Source organism: Chenopodium album, chromosome 14 (genome assembly GCF_948465745.1).
Source record: "Chenopodium album chromosome 14, dcCheAlbu1.1, whole genome shotgun sequence".
Classification (NCBI taxonomy): domain Eukaryota; kingdom Viridiplantae; phylum Streptophyta; class Magnoliopsida; order Caryophyllales; family Amaranthaceae; genus Chenopodium; species Chenopodium album.
Genome location: NC_137847.1, coordinates 27,806,816 through 27,823,871, shown reverse-complemented (window position 1 = coordinate 27,823,871; position 17,056 = coordinate 27,806,816). Strand labels below are relative to the sequence as shown.

General features: G+C 37.9%; 1 protein-coding gene and 1 non-coding gene across 2 annotated transcripts; one reads left to right on the top strand and one right to left on the bottom strand.

Moving 5' to 3' along the window:
• Positions 1–1,740: 1,740 nt before the first annotated feature.
• Positions 1,741–3,506, bottom strand: LOC145577948 (uncharacterized). Its single transcript, XM_081635365.1, has 3 exons — positions 3,488–3,506; positions 2,503–3,017; positions 1,741–2,460 (listed from the first exon to the last, which is right to left on the bottom strand). Exons 1-3 carry the CDS (start codon positions 3,504–3,506, stop codon positions 1,741–1,743), a joined length of 1,254 nt encoding a protein of 417 aa, XP_081491491.1.
• A 5,992-nt stretch (positions 3,507–9,498) lies between these two features.
• On the top strand, positions 9,499–9,604 carry LOC145580360 (small nucleolar RNA R71). The gene has a single exon (XR_014099421.1). It is a non-coding gene; the product is annotated as a small nucleolar RNA R71 (small nucleolar RNA).
• Positions 9,605–17,056: the final 7,452 nt, after the last annotated feature.

The following is a 17,056-nucleotide window of genomic DNA, read 5'->3' as shown; positions in this document are numbered from 1 at the left end:
TCCTAAGCCTACTCCGCGTATGTTTGCTGCACCATCTGTATGGAGTGTCCATTTCTGCGCAGCTTTTGGTTCCTGTAGTGCCAGTACTTCTTTCTACGCTTCTGCTTCAAGGGTAGGGCTGAAGTCTGCTACGATGTCTGCCAAGGCTTGAGATTTTACCGCTGTCCTGGGTTCGTACTGTATGTCGTACCTGCTCAGATGTAAGGCCCATTTCTCCATCCTTCCTGACATTTCTGGCTTTCTCATGATAGCTCTGATGGGATAGTTGGTTCGTACTTGTATGGAATGGCTCTCGAAGTATGGACGTAACTTTACTGAAGCAGTGAACAAGGCTAAAATGATTTTTTCTAGTGATGCATAACTTGTTTCCGCACTGAGCAGGGTCTTGCTTACGTAGTAGATTGGAAATTGTTCCTTTTCTTCCTCTCTTGTGAGAACTGCACTGACCGTCCCTTCAGATACTACAAGGTATAGCTGGAGTGGTTCTCCTTCTTTGGGCTTGGAAAGAATCAACGGGTTGGCTAGGTATTCTTTCAGCTTCTGGAATGCTTCATCATGTTCCTATTCCCACTTGAACTCCTTGTTCTTTTTAAGTACCTCGTAGAAAGCTCTGTTCTTTTCTGAAGACTTTGAGATGAACCTGTTCAGTGCTGCGATTTTTCCTGTTAAGCTCTGTACATCCTTCTTGGATTTTGGTCGCTCCAGATCTAGGATGGCTTTGACTTGTTCCGGACTGGCTTTTATTCCCCTTTGTGTAACCATGTATCCCAAGAACTTTCCTAATTGTACTCCAAATGTGAATTTTGTGGGATTTAGCTTCATACCGTATTGTTTCAGGATGGCGAATGCTTCTCTAAGGTCTATGACGTGATCTTCTGCTTTCTTGGATTTAACTACCATATCGTCTATGTAAACTTCCATTGTGTTTCCAATTTGTTCTTCAAACATCTTGTTTACCAACCTTTGGTACGTTGCTCCTGCATTCTTCAATCCAAAAGGCATCACCTTGTAGCAGTATATTCCTTGACTGGTAGTGAAGGTTGTCTTCTCTTGATCATCCTTGTGCATGAGGATCTGGTTGTAACCACTATAGGCGTCCATAAAGGATAGCAACTCGTGTCCTGCTGTGGCATCTACCATGGCATCGATATGCGGTAAAGGGAATGGGTCTTTTGGGCAAGCTTTGTTGATGTCTGTAAAGTCTATGCAGATTCGCCATTTCCCATTCTTCTTCCTTACTACCACCACGTTGGCAAGCCATTCTGGGTACTTTACCTCTCTGATCTTCCCTGTTTTCAGTAGGTTTTGAATTTCTTCGTTGATGATCTTGTTCCTTTCTGGCGCGAATTTCCTTCTTTTTTGCTTCACTGGTGTATGCATTGGATCTACGTTTAACTTGTGGGTGATAACCTCTGGGGAAATGCCTTTCATGTCTTCATGGGTCCAAGCAAACACATCTTTCTCTTCTTCTAGGAAATTGTAAATTTGTTGTCTGAGTTCCGCTTTCAGCTCTGATCCTATTCTGACTTTCTGATCTGGATGTATGGGGTTCAACTAGACTTCTGTAGCTTCTTGCTCCTCTGATATGCTTAATTTCTCTTGGCCCAGCTGACCCTCTAGTTGCTATGCTGAACTTTTCTCTACAGATGTTGCCTTCAATGCTATCTTGTAACATTCTTTGGCTTCTTTAGGATCTCCTCTGATTTCTTGAATTCCCCACCTAGTAGGAAACTTAATGACTTAATGGTACGTAGAGGGGATGGCTTTCATCTCATGTATCCAGGGTCTTCCCAAAATCATGTTGTATGAAGACAGAGTGTCGATTACTAGGAACTTGACTTGTAGGTTGATCCCTTTTGCGTATGTTGCCAATGTAATTTCTCCACTTGTCTTTTTGGTTTCCCCGCTGAATCCTACTAGCATTGTTGATTTGTTGACGATATTTTTCTCATCTATGTTCATGTGCTTCAGGGTGTCTAGCATGATAATATTTGCAGAGCTTCCATTGTCAACTAGGATTCGCTTGATCATGCAATTTCCAACCGGGAGTGAGATCACTAGACCATCATGATGACCTTCAACTGCATCGCTCTCTTCAAACATGATAGGGATGTCTATCTTGGATTTTTCCCTTTTATCTGGCTGCTCTTTGTTGCTTTCTTTTGCATGTCGCTTCGCTGCTGAATATGTTAAACCGCATACTTCTGACCCTCCAGATATGAAGCAGATGGTTTTGACAATTGGAGGTGGGGGTGGAGGACCTCCTTGCTTGGACTCTCTATCCTTCCCTGAAGCTTTAGATCTATCTGACAAGAGTTCTTTGAGGTAACCCTTCTTCAGCAAGTATGCAACTTCCTTTCTGAGCGCGACACATTCGTCCGTAGCGTGACCGATATCTAAATGGAAATTACACCATCTGGATGGATCCTTCTTCTCCCCAAGCCTATCACTCTTTCTGGGCTATTGAACGGTATCTCCCATCTTGTTTAAGGTCCTTATTACTCCTGCAGGGTTGACATTGAAGCAATACTCATGCAACTTGGGTGGGAGCTCAGGATCTTCCCTCCAATCAGAAAACTCTCCTTCGACAGCATTGACTGATCCTTCATCAAAGCGGGAACGCTGATACGGCTTGAATCGATGATCTCTCCTGGGGAAGTTGTTATTCCTTCTTGACGGACGATCTTCATCCTTTCTGAGCTCTGGAGTCTTTCTTGCATATGCATCTTCCTCGAATCTGACTTGGGCCATTGCTTTAGCTTGTACATCTTCAAAGGTTGTGCATGGATATTTGGTTAATTCCTTGTAGAGCTCACTGTGATCTAGCAATCCTCTTCTGAATGCTTCAATGGTTGTAGGAGCATCGCACTTGAGTATTCCAATCTTTTCCCTGTTGAACCTGTTAAGATAATCCCTCAAGGATTCACCATGTCTTTGCACAACACGGTATAAATCCGATGACTGCTTCTCTATTTTCCTGCTGCTGGCGAACTGGACCTTGAATAGGTTTACCATTCCTGCAAAAGATCGAATTGTCCCATTATCTAAATTAATGAATCAAGTTAAAGCTGGACCTGATAATGTGGCTCCAAAGCCTTTGCACATGATGACCTCTCTGATGTCTCTAGGGATTGAGCTGGTCATCATCTTCTGCTTGTAGAGGGACACGTGCTCATCAGGGTATGTTGTTCCATCATACATGGCCATATTGGGTGTGCTGAACCTCTTTGGCACTTCTACCATGGCGATCTCTTCTGAGAAAGGAGACTCTATATAGCCATCTGACGCCCCTTCCTCCGTGGGTTTTGGCATTCCAGGGATCTTGGCTTCGATTGCTTTGAGGTACTCTTTGACTACCTTCTCTATCTTTCCCTCCTTAGATCCTTCTTGGCTACTCTGCTTAGGGGTTCCTGCATTCAAAGAGTCTAGATCTAGGGTTGTTTCCCTAGTGTTAGATCCTTTTCCCCATTAGGGGTATGAAAAGTACCTGACATATCAAGCTGCATGGCTATACTTTCAGTGTTCTTTCTGGTATTAATGGTTTTAGAAGCGACTTATTGTATTTGGCTACGGAAGGCTTCATTTTGTTTGGTGAGACTGGTAAGCTTGGCTTCGGTTTGAACCTTTTGGGCCAACAGTGTTTCAATCTGGCTTTTTTGTTGGTCTAAGGTTTAACGGAACGCGTTCATTCCCTCATTGATTTCGGCCATGGTAAAGGGTACTTGGTGCTCAGACATGGTGTTTGTATTGGTTTTTTGGAGAATTGGTAGGTTAATTGATTATCAGCCCCACGGTGGGCGCCAAATTGTTTAGGCAAATCTCAACAAGGACATATGAGAATCTGCTAGGTTTGAGGGGTAATAACAATCATACTACCAAAAGCATATAAATTAACAATAAAGCAATAATAAAGCAATTGATAGGCAATGAACAAACAATAAACAAACAGAATGAACTCTATTGTGAAAAGAGAATAAGTTTAGAGATACAATACTGAATAAGGACAAGCCTCCTTCTTTAGTAGGGATGAAGCTCCGTAGGTAAATGCAGAGTAATTCTATTGTATTTAGAGTATATCTGCGTACATGAATGTTCAAAATGTCTAATTACACTTATTTATACCTAGGGATCTCTAGGGTTTACAAATATATTCAGAATATATTTAAAATGAGCAAGATCCTCTTGATTTATCTTCTTCCCTGTTCTGTAGGTGTATCTTTGGCAAGTATCTCCTTGATTGATATCCTTGATGCTGCTTTCCTTGTTTGCTCCAATCAAGCCGTTTGCTTATTTTTGCTGGATTATTGATCTTGGATTGATGCCCTAAATGTAATGGGTCGTATTATAATACGGGCCCAACACCGGGTAGCGCTTGTTTAATGTCATAGCTCGACGTTCTCCATCAATTAAGGTGGTTGCCGAAAAAGCAATGAGTGAACAAGGCCAACAAAAGCACCATCGAAGTACTTCTTGAGACGATGGTCATTGACCTTAAATGGAGAAGAAGAATCCATCATTGAGACCTCTACAACACCACTTGGGAAAACATTCTTGACCAAATAGGGACCGCTCCATCTTGACCTGAGCTTTCCGGGAAACAACTTCATTTTTGAATTGTAGAGAAGAACCTTATCGCCAACACAAAAATCTTTCTTCTCAAGAAGCTTGTCATGTGTTTCCTTGGAACGAGCTTTATACACACTAGCACAATCATAGGCATCAAACCGAAGCTCTTCTAACTCATGAAGATCTAACCACCTTTTCTCCCCCGCACTTGCCAAGTCAAAGTTTATCTTCTTGATTGCCCACAAAGCACGGTGTTCGATTTCAACCGGGAGATGGCATGACTTGCCGTAGACTAGGCGGTATAGAGTGGTACCTATGGGGGTCTTAAAAGCCGTTCGATAGGCCCAAAGAGCATCATCCAACTTATCCGACCAATCCTTTCGATTTCTCGCAACCGTCTTTTCAAGGATAAGCTTGATTTGACGATTATAGACTTCCACTTGACCGCTTGATTGAGGATGATATGGGAGGCCGAATCTTTGATGAACTCCATGCTTTCTCAACATCTTTTGGAAGGCATGGTGAATAAAATGAGAACCGTTGTCGCTTATCACCGCCTTGGGAACCCCAAATCTTGGAAAGATTATCTTCTTAAACAACTTCATAACCACCTTGTGGTCATTAGATGGGGAGGCAATGGCCTCAACCCACTTAAACACGTAATCAACCGCCACAAGAATATATTGATTTCCGAAAGATGAGGGGAAAGGTCCCATAAAATCAATACCCCACACATCAAACACTTCCAACTCAAGTATGGGTTGTTGAGGCATTTCATTTCTCTTGGAGATGTTCCCAACTCTTTGACATCGGTCACATGTCTTGACAAAGCCCCATGAATCCTTAAAGAGATGTGGCCACCATAATCCGCATTGAAGGACCTTAGTGGCGGTCCTAGAGGCGCCCATATGGCCCTCGCTTGGATCCGAATGGCACATTTTCAAGACACTAGGCACTTCTTCGTTTGGCACACAGCGTCTAAGTAAACCATCGACCCCACGCTTGTATAAGATGGGATCATCCCACACATAATGTCGTGCCTCTCTCTTGAGCTTCTTTCTTTGATTCTTAGAAAAAGAAGGAGGAAACTCCCACATGCGAGAAAGTTCACTAAATCAGCAAACCATGGGAGTTCCCTTGCCTCAATAGCATACAAGAAATCATCAAGCATTCTATCTTCAATTGGAGAACCATCATCTTGGATTTGAAAATCTTCCAAACGAGAAAGATGGTCCGCCACAACATTTTCCGCTCCTCTTTTATCCCTAATCTCAATGTCAAAGGTTTGGAGCTCAAGAACCCACCGAATAAACCTTGTCTTGGACTCTTTCTTAGCAAAAAGATACTTAAGAGCCGCATGATCCGTAAAGACAATGGTTTTGGACCCCAATAGATAACAACGGAACTTCTCAAAAGCATGAACTATGGCCAAAAATTCCTTCTCTGTTGTAGTGTAATTCCGTTGAGCTCCATTTAGAGTCTTGGACATATAATAGATTACATGAAGTTTCTTGTCCACTCTTTGACCCAAAACACCTCCTATTGCCGAATCGCTTGCATCACACATCAACTCAAATGGTAAATCCCATCTTAGAGCTTGTACAATAGGAGTAGAGATTAGAGCTTTCTTCAACTTGTTGAATGCTTCCAAACACTTATCATCGAACATAAAGCCGGCATCTTTTTGAAGAAGATCATTAAGAGGCTTTGCAATGAGCAAGAAATCCTTGATGAATCTTCTATAAAACCCGGCATGCCCTAAGAAATATCTCACTCCCTTTACGTTCACCGGAGGTGGAAGCTTTTCAATGACTTCAATTTTAGCTTTATCCACCTCTATCCCCTTATGAGAGATCTTGTGGCCAAGGACTATGCCTTCCTCCACCATGAAGTGACATTTTTCCCAATTCAAGACCAAGTTCACCTTTTCACACCTTGCAAGACATTTTTCAAGGTTTTCAAGGCATGCCGCAAATGAAACACCTCCTACGGAGAAGTCGTCCATAAAAACCTCCATCTCCTCTTCCAACATATCTCCAAATATACTCATCATGCATCTTTGAAATGTCGCGGGAGCATTGCAAAGGCCGAATACCATTCTCCTATAAGCAAATGTACCATATGGACAAGTGAAGGTTGTTTTCTCTTAGTCATCCGGGTGGATAGGGATTTGGAAAAATCCCAAATAACCATCAAGAAAACAATAGAACTTGTGCCTTGTTAGTCTTTCAAGCATTTGATCGATAAAAGGAAGGGGGAAATGATCTTTCTTTGTTGATGTGTTTAGACGTCTATAGTTTATACACATCCTCCATCCCGTGACCGTCCTCGTCGGAATGAGCTCACCTTTCTCATTCTCAACAACGGTCATACCTCCCTTCTTTGGGACAACGTGAACGGGAGAAACCCACCTAGAACTAGAAATGGGGAATATGATTCCCGCATCCAAAAGTTTGGTGATCTCCTTTTTCACTACCTCTCCCATTTGGGGGTGTAGCTTTCGTTGCCTCTCAATAGAAGGTAAAGCACCCTCCTCAAGAGTTATGTGATGTGTACATAAAGCGGGGCTTATACCTTTGAGGTCATCAATGGTATAACCCAAAGCACTTCGGAGCTTTTTCAAAACACCACACAACTTTTGAGCTTGATGCTCACTCAAAGAAGAGCTAACAATCACGGGAAAAGTGGAGTTGGGTCCCAAAAATTCATACCTAAGGTGTGATGGAAGAGGTTTGAGCTCAACCATTGGAGCACCTTTACCTTCCTTCGATGTTGCTACTTGCAACGCTTCTTGGCTAGAAATGCTCAAACACATTTGCCCTTCATCATTCTCAAAGCTTTCATTGAGCAAATCTTCATACAAACCCATCTCCTTGTTTGGGGTACCTATCTTCTCCTTATTTAACAAAACATTCTCAAGAACATCGTTAGAAGTGAGCAATTGCTCTTGCATGGAAGACACAACATGATTGAGAGAATCAATTAACATACAATTTTCTAGAGAAGAACTTGAATATTTCATGCTATCATTCAAATCAAATTCTATCACTTCATCCCCTACTTTGAGTGAAATTTTAGCACTTTTTACATCTATCAAAGCACCCGAAGTAGCAAGGAATGGTCTCCCCAGAATGATGGGGATATTAGCATCTTCATCCATCTCAAGCACAACAAAATCCACCGGAATAACAAATTTCCCGACACTTAAAGGAACATCCTCTACCTTACCCTTAGGGAACTTAATTCGGTCTATCGGTCAATTGCAAAGCGATGTTAGTAGGTAAGAGTTCTCCTAGCTCAAGTCTTTGGTACACCGAGTATGGCATAAGGCTAACACTAGCTCCTAGGTCACACAAGGCATTCTCAATTTGCATTTTATAAATGGCACAAGGGATAGAAAAGTTTCCGGGATCTTTTAGCTTAGGTGGCATCTTGTTCATTATGATAGCACTACAATTCTCGGTCAAGTTCACCGCCTCTACACCATCACATGTTCTTCTACCACTCAAAATGTCTTTGAGGAATTTTAAGTAGTTGGGCATTTGGGTGACAACTTCGGTAAATGGTAAAGAGAGGTGAAGTTGCTTAAGCATGTCTATGAATCTTCCAAATTGTTCATCTAACTTGTGTCTTATAAATTTTTATGGATAAGGAAGCTTAGGTTTCACAATCTCTTTCTCCACTCTCACCTCACTAGGTTTCTCAATCTCAACCTCACTCAAAGATGCACCATTTCTCTCATCTTCAACCAACGCCCCTTTTGTGCCCTCTCTAGTCTCACTCATCCTAGGCAAACTCTCCTCAAGGATCTTACCACTCCTTGTGACAATAGCATTAACCGGTCTCTTAGGATCTAGGCCTTGGGAAGGTAAATAAGAAGGACTAGCATGGTCTTTCAAAGCATTAGCAAGTTGAGAAATTTGATTTTCAAGCATCTTATTATGAGTCATCATTTCATTAAATTTCTTATCACTTACGGTCATGTAAGTGTTCAACAACTTTGTTTGATTTTCAATGATTTCTTCTAAATTTGTTCTATGTGAAGAAGAAGAGGATTGAACATAGGAATTATCATTTTGGGCCTTTGGAGCAAATCCGGATGGAGGGCCTCTTTGAGCATTGTTTTGAAAATTGCCTCTACCTTGATTGTTCCAATTACCCCTACTTTGATTTTGACCATAACCTTGATTATGGTTACCACTACCTTGATTATGATTCCCATTACCTTGGTTTTGATTACCATAATTTTGGTTTTGATTTTGGCTACTATAACCTTGATTGTTATAGTTACCTCGAGAACCTTGGTTCCCTTGGTTCCTATAACCACCACCTTGGTTATAGTTGTCAAAATTAACATGATTGTTGTAATTTCTATTCCATTGACCTCTTTGATTCTCAAACCTAGAATCATGATTATTTGACACATAGTTCACATGCTCATTCACATTTCCATCTTGATCATCACAAACATCCATACATGAATGAGGGCAACTAGAAACACCATGCTCATACGACCCACAATCATCACAAAACAAGCATCCACTAGGCATGTTACTAGAACAAGGAAGGGGTTGAGAATTAGAAGACGTACCTCTCCCTTTAGTTTGGGAGGGAAGACTTGAAACTTGGTAGGTATCACTTTCCAACTTTGCCTTGATAACGGACATCTCCTTCCCCAAGTTTGTCATTTGAGAGGATAGATTGTTGATTGCATTTAGATGATCAACCGAGTACACCGAAGAGCTACTCTTGCTAGTTGACTCTCTTTCTCCATCTTTCCAATCTCTATAATACCTCACTACGTCCTCAATTATGTCAACCACTTCCTCTTCCGTTTTGTTCATGATAGGACCTCCGGCTCCTCCATCTAAACATGATTTTCCTTGAGGGCTAAGACCTCCATAGAAAATTTGAATGATTTGATAGGTTGGAATTCCGTGATGAGGACATTCTCTTTGATACTCCTTGTATCTCTCCCATGCTACATAGAGGCTCTCATTTGGCTTTTGCTTGAAACATTGAATCAAAGCTCTAGCTTCCGCCGTTTTCTTTTGAGGATAGAAACGAGATAGAAATTCCTTGGTGACCTCGTCCCATGTCCTTAAAGAATTCGGCTTTACCTCCTTGTCTAGCCATTCCAAAGCACGACCTATGAGAAAAAAGGGAAAGAGCTTAAGGCGGATGAATTCTTGGGAAATTTCGTTCACCTTGATAGTATTGCAATACTTCTCGAACTCCTTGAGATGGTTTAGTGGGCTTTCATGCTTGGCCCCACTAAATTGTCGCCTCTCTATCAAAGTGATCATTGCCGGTATTATTTCAAAATCATTTACCGGTGTTGTAGGTGGAGCAATCCCACTCTCAAATCTATATGCACCGGGAATCCCCAATTCTTTCAATGCCACTCTCGGATTTTCTCCCATTCTTGCTTGTTCTTCTTGTTGTGGCTCTTCTTCACTTGAAATTCTAGGGCTCAAAGATCGTCTAGCACTCCTCAACCTTGCAATAGTTCTCTCAATTTCCGGATCAAATGGCACTAGTGAATGATCACGTGCTCTATGCATAAAATCTCAAAAGAAATGGTTAGTACAACGGCTACAAATGTAGCCTTAAAGAAAATCTTTTTGTATTTTCAATTAATGGTGAAATAGACTCAACAACTATAACAAAGCACCAATATCAATCCCCGGCAACGGCGCCATTTTTGGCACGAGGAAAATGTAGGTCGTCCTCTACCCTTTTCTAGAGTCAAAGAAAATTTATAAACACTCGACCAACCTAATACGAGTATATGGTAAATCAAGGGTCGAACCCAAGGGAATGAATAGGTGAAAGCTATAGCCTAAGTCAAGCTACTTCAAAGTTTGCGGAGATGCGGTTGGTAACTAAGGTATCGAGAAATCTAGATGAATCGAGAAATTCAATATACTAAGGGATATGGGTTCCACATGCAAGCTCAATGATTATGCTAATTGAAAAATCACTCAATCAATTCAAACATTGCAAAGGACAAACAATAGTTGCAATCAAAGGAATTCAAAGGCTATCTCCTATAAGCCAAGCTAGGGATCACTATGAATGGCTAGCTAGGAAAATCACAAGCAAATTCAATCAATTAAAACAAATCTCAAATCAAGGGTTCATGTCATTGAAATTTGCAATGCAATCTAGATTAATCTTATAGGTTGATCACTCCTAATCCAATCAATCACATGCACAACCATGTCAACCAATTTAATTGCACCATTCAAATCAATTTAGCATCATCAACTAGCAAAAATCATCAATCAAGCATGCTTCCCCTTCTCCCTAGCAACTAATCTACTCACTAAACATGGTGGAATTAAGAAACAAAACAAATTCAATCAAATTCATATTCATGTAAAGCTAAATCAAAGGAAAATCTATCAATCAACAATTTCTAAAACAAGGAATGTAATCTCAATCAAAATTCAAGAAACTAGAAGGAATTGCATTAAAAGTAAATCAAGGGAAAGAAATCTTACAAACATTCATTGAATTGAAGAAGGAACTTCAAGATTAAATTGAAATCTAAGATCAAATTCAAGTACTAACAAGTAAATCTTAAGCTTCTCTCTCTACTTTCTCTCTCTACTATTTCTGGAAAAATTCTCTCTCTAGTACAAAGTTAAGTTGTCCCTCAAAAAGAAAGTCAAAAGCTATAAATAAGAAAAATCGAGCGAAGAGGGCCGCACAGGCCGTGCGCACGCACAGCCTAGCCGCGCGCGCGCACAGCTGGGTCTGCGCGCACGCACCCCTGTGCGATGCATGGGCTTTGGCTCCTTCGCTTGCTTGATCAAACTCCACGCTCCCGAGCATCCCCAACATCAGTGCACTCGAGATGATGCCCGCGAACATGGCAGTCCTAAAATAAGCAAATTGACTTGATTTTTCACCTACAAAACACAAATAAAACAAAGAGAGGAAGCGTAGCAAGGTAAAACTAAAACTAAAATTATGAATTATCAACTAAAAATATGAAAAACTCGTAAAAACCAATCGAGAACTAAAGTGAAATATAAAAAATGGAAAATCAAATAAAACTAAAAGAATTATATGAAAATGATGAAAGAAAATAAAGAAAATGAACCTGAATCTTATTCTTTTGAGCGCCAAAAACGACGCTCATCAAAAAAATCTTTAATAGGGGTAACCGAAGCATAAAAGAATTTCATGGCATCCCTGTACCTGATATGCTATTAATTCAAAATAATGAAAATAGAATGATAATGGATGTAACACCCCCAAATCTCCCTCTACGGAAATACTAGTATAATACGTATAATTATACCGTAGAGATAGACTTAGGCGTATTACCGTCGCGTGATTACGCAAGGCTACTCAACTTACTAACAAAACCATACTTTGCAGCGGAAACTTCAAAACTCTTCTTTATTAATAATAACTATAGATAGAAACCAATGTTATGAGTACTCAAAATAGATACAAAGACCACGATTCCTAACTTAGCGAAACCAAATCCCGAGACTCCAATGCATCAATTTATTCACTCCACCTGAAATAATGCTGCTTACCATTACGGTAAACAGGGCGAACCAAAACAAATAAGAAATACGGGTTAGCAAATATGCTAAGTACGGTAAGTGCAAGATAATTCAATTCAATTTATTTGCAAACATGCTTTTGAAATCAATTCCAATAATTATTCCAATAATTCCAAACTCATGATTCAAAACCAATTCTCAATATTCAAATCCCAATAATCAATAAAACCAATTCCAATTATTTTAAAACCAATTAAACCAATTTAACCAATTCCTCTCCCAAGTGTGCACACCCCCCAAGCTAGTCTCCTTATGTTACAAGGCTATTCTTGAGGAAAGACCCGGTCATACAAAGTCCAAGGCCTTATCAAAATACCAAATCCACATAGTGGGATTACTAACATGCTTATAAAGCATAAATAATAAATTTAATTCAATGATTAAATAAATCCTCTTTAAATCCAATAATTCCAACCTTTAATAATAATAATTCAAACTCCCTTTTTTTTTTTTTATAAATCCAACAAGCTTTCAAAACCAATCCTTTTTAAACATGACTAATAAATTAATTAATCAAAACATGTTATAAAAATCAATACTCCAATTTAATTATTAAAACCAATCTTTTAAACATACTTTTATTTCATAAACCATAATTCAAGTCAATTTAATTCAATCACCATAAAATCATTCAAATATGCTCATTCAAATCGATCACTTTCAAGGTATCTAGCCACCTAACGTACCTTGATCCTTGCTTAGCCAAAAACACTTCAAAAGAACTCTCAAGTAGCTTGATCAAAAACACCCTACAAATAAATATAACCTTAATTAATATAAGGTTAACAAATAATCACAACAATGAAATTAAAAACCCCCAACTATATGTACATGAACCTTTTAAATTAATTTTCATAAACATCATTAAAAATCTAATTTATATAATTAAAACTACTCATAATAATTTTTATAAATCCCCCATAATAATAATAATAATAATTGAATAAAAGAAGAGAAAGAGAAAAGATAAGAAACCAAGGAAAAGAGAAGAATTGGATTTTCGTTGGAAAGAATAGGCAGAACTTGCAGATGCTATAACTCCTTTGATATAACTACGAATTGGGTGATTCTTGAGCCTAACCTCAAGCATTTTTTGAGAGGAACAATCTTATGTGAAACAGCAATACCCCAAAAACTGACCAGAAGTGCTCGAAAATTGGCTTCAAAGATAAACGGGATGATTTGTGTAAAAAGAGGAAAAGAAAAGAAGAGAATTGGTGTGAAGAATGTGAGAGGTATGGAGGGGTATTTATAGGCTAGCTCATGCAAGAATTATGGTAAGAGAATTTGGGAAGAATTATGGTAAGTAGGGTTTAAGAGATTACTTGGAGAAGTGAGTAAAGATTTAAGGAAAGTTTTGATATTGAAGAGATTGTGTATAATTGAATATGGAAGGTATGATTGTCATGAAAAATATTAAGAAAATTGGAATTACTTGGGGAATAATTAAGAAAAATAGATGGCAAGAAAATATAATGATTGGATACCAAAAAGATGGAGAATTAGATTTAAGGAAAATAGGAGATTTTAAGGAGATAATTAAAAATACAATTTACCAAAAATATTTTTCCCAAAATCTACATGGGATGGCCGAAATTTTTGAGCTTTCCTAAGCTCATATTTTCGGCCCTCCTATTTAGTACTTTAGGAAATTATTTTGCTAGTTTTAAGGAATTAAAATAATTGTGTAAATAATATTTATTGTAATAAATAATTAAATAATAAAATACCAAATATTCACCAAATAATTTAACTAATAAAATCAGATTTTCTCTTAGGAAAATCCGAAATTTATTAGCCAGATAAATGGGATTTTCGGACTTATTAAAATAATAATAAAATATAGCTTTTGCCTTAATTAAAATATCCAAAATATATAAATAATCCGGTTTTTAAAATAGGATAAATGGATAATAAATCTTATCCAAAATAATAATTTGTTTTTAAAATACTTTTGGCGCCAAAATTCAAATATCGTTTTGGCTCCAAGATTTAAATAGTAAGTTAAATTATTAAAATACCCTTTTTAGAAAATAATAATTAATTAATTAATTAGGAAAATACGTATAAAATACGGGGTATTACAATGGAGGAGCAAAATTATGATCTCAGTACATTGACTCATGAATCAGCTAATCTTCAAAGGGGATTAATTGTTGAACAGAACATTATTTTTGATAACATCCTCTGGGCGGTGTACGGAATGGAAGGCGGTGTGTTTTTCGTCTATGGATGTGGAGGCACAGGAAAAACTTATTTATGGAGGACCTTAATATCGAGGCTGCGGTCTGAGCACCACATAGTCCTTGTTGTGGCATCATCAGGTATGGCAAATTTGAATTTTTTTTTTTTTTTTTTTTTTTGTAATTATTTAAAAAAATGGAATTTACTAAAAATAACATTAAAGATGATAAGTTATGCTATGTGACCACAGGTATAGCAGCATTGCTCATGTCTGCGCGGACGTACAACGCACTCTAGGTTTAAAATACCAATAAATCTGAACGAAAAATCATGTTGTAACATTGACCAAGGATCTGACTTGGCCATCTTGATTGAACGAGCAAGGCTCATTATATGGGACGAGGCACCCATGCTATATAGGCATGCTTTCGAAGCTCTAGACCGAACTTTTCGAGATATCATGCAACTACGAGACCCTACATCAACAGAAAAATTATTTGGTGGTAAGACTATGGTGTTAGGCGGAGATTTCAAACAAATACTACTTGTGGTGTCAACGAATGGCCGCACAGACATCATTGATGCATCCATCAACAAATCAAAAATAATATGGCCATATTGCATCGTCTTCAAATTGCAGCAAAATATGCGTCTTACATAAACAAGCAATGAATTTGAAAAGACAGAGGTTGCTGAGTTTAGCCACTGGGTCTTAGATGTTGGCGATGGGAAAATACCAACAACTATGAAAGAAGGGGGGGATGAGCCAATGTGGATCAAATTACCACAGGACTTACTGATAAAGGTTAGGGATGATCCAATTACTGCTATAGTGGAAGAAGTTTACCCAGACCTTCTGCAGCAATACACAAACCCTCTATACCTTCAAAATTGCTCTATACTTGCACCAAGAAATGAAACGGTAGATACAATCAACGCACACATACTCTCAAAAATACCAGGAGAAAAAAGAATTTACAAGAGTATGGACCCCCTACAACCACAAACCACTGAACACCTTACCTAAACCTATGGACCCCCTACAAAAACTTCTGAACCCCAACCACAAACAACTGAACAACGTACAAAAACTTATGAACCCCAACCACAAACCACTGAACACCCTACAAAAACCTCTAAACCCCATATAAAAATTTTTGAGCCTCAACCACAAACCACGGAGTACCCTACAAAAACTTCTGAACCCTAACCACAAACCACTGAACACCCTACAAAAACCTCTAAACCCCAACCACAAACCACTGAACACCCTACAAAAACCTCTGAACCCCCTACAAAAACTTCTGAATCTCAATCACAAACCACTGAACACCCTATAAAAACCTCTGAACCCCGTATAAAAACTTCTGAACCCCAACCACAAACCACTAAACACCCTACAAAAACCTTTGAACCCCCTACAAAAACTTCTGAATCCCAATCACAAACCACTGAACACCCTACAAAAACCTCTGAACCCCGTATAAAAACTTCTGAACCCCAACCACAAGCCACTGAATACCCTACAAAAATCTCAGAACCCCCCTACAAAAACTTCTGAACCCCAACCACAAACCACTGAACATCCTTTAAAAACTGCTGCACGTGAAAACACTGCTCAGAATGCTGTTCGGCCTTTAGACTTTCCTTATAAACAACTTCATATGTTGTAACTGCAATAAACAAACACAATTCATAATAACCATTACTGGAGTTCAAAAATAAAACAACAAAGTTCAAATACAAGAAAAAAATGTTCATAATTACGTTTACAATTATTTTCTAAAAAGCTTATATATATACTCATAGATTTATGTAAAACGGAAAGGTTCATTAAAGTAACCTAAATGTTCATAAAAATAGAAACAATGTTCATACTATGATACTACTAATAACAATTTTGATAATTTATACAATGGAAAGTGCGTTACTCGAATTATATGAACAAAAAGTTCAAAAACATGATATAAACAAATTATATTCATAAAATACAAATTAAAACATCAATTCAACAATTAAATAATAAATGAAACTGAAAATCATCAAAAAAAAATAAGCAATTAAAATCAACAATCAATTTCAACACACACTTTCAGTAGCTTAATTAACATTAAATCTCAAATTAATCAATAATTAATAAATAACAACTAAAATATATGAATATCTTTCAAATTGATCACATAAATTCTGCAGCAAGTAATCATATGAACCGAATGTTCAAAATCATATTAAACGAATTCTAACAGAATTGTTCAATAGTTTAATCAACAAATGATCAAATTCATCACAAATTAATAAAAAACAATGAGAAATCAAAATCTCATCACAAATTTCAGCAACTTATTTAAAATTAATCAATCGTTTGATCAATTTATAAATTAAACAATTGAATAATATGAAATTAAAATTAATTAAACCTAAAAATTATATGATCAGTTCAAATCAACAATCACTCAAAACAGTATTAGAATTAATAGCAAAATGAAAAATCAATAACTAGCATCAACAACAAAAAACCTAATTAGTGATAATCATCAAATAAAATAAGAAATCTAACTTACAGTGTCGAGGTTGGCGATGAACGGTAGTGATGAAGAAATTCAATAAAAAACAAAAGAATAAACAATAGAGAAAAATCGAGGAGAGAGAAATTATGGATGATGATTAAAAAAAGAAAAAAAAAAAGAAGAAGAAGAAGAGAATTGAAGAGAGGGAATTGA

Bases quoted from the DNA above. Each gene is read 5' to 3' on its own strand.
- LOC145577948 (XM_081635365.1), bottom strand. The intron at 2,461-2,502 runs GTAATAAGGACC...ACCGTTCAATAG, and splicing joins TCAATGTCAACCCTGCAGGA to CCCAGAAAGAGTGATAGGCT.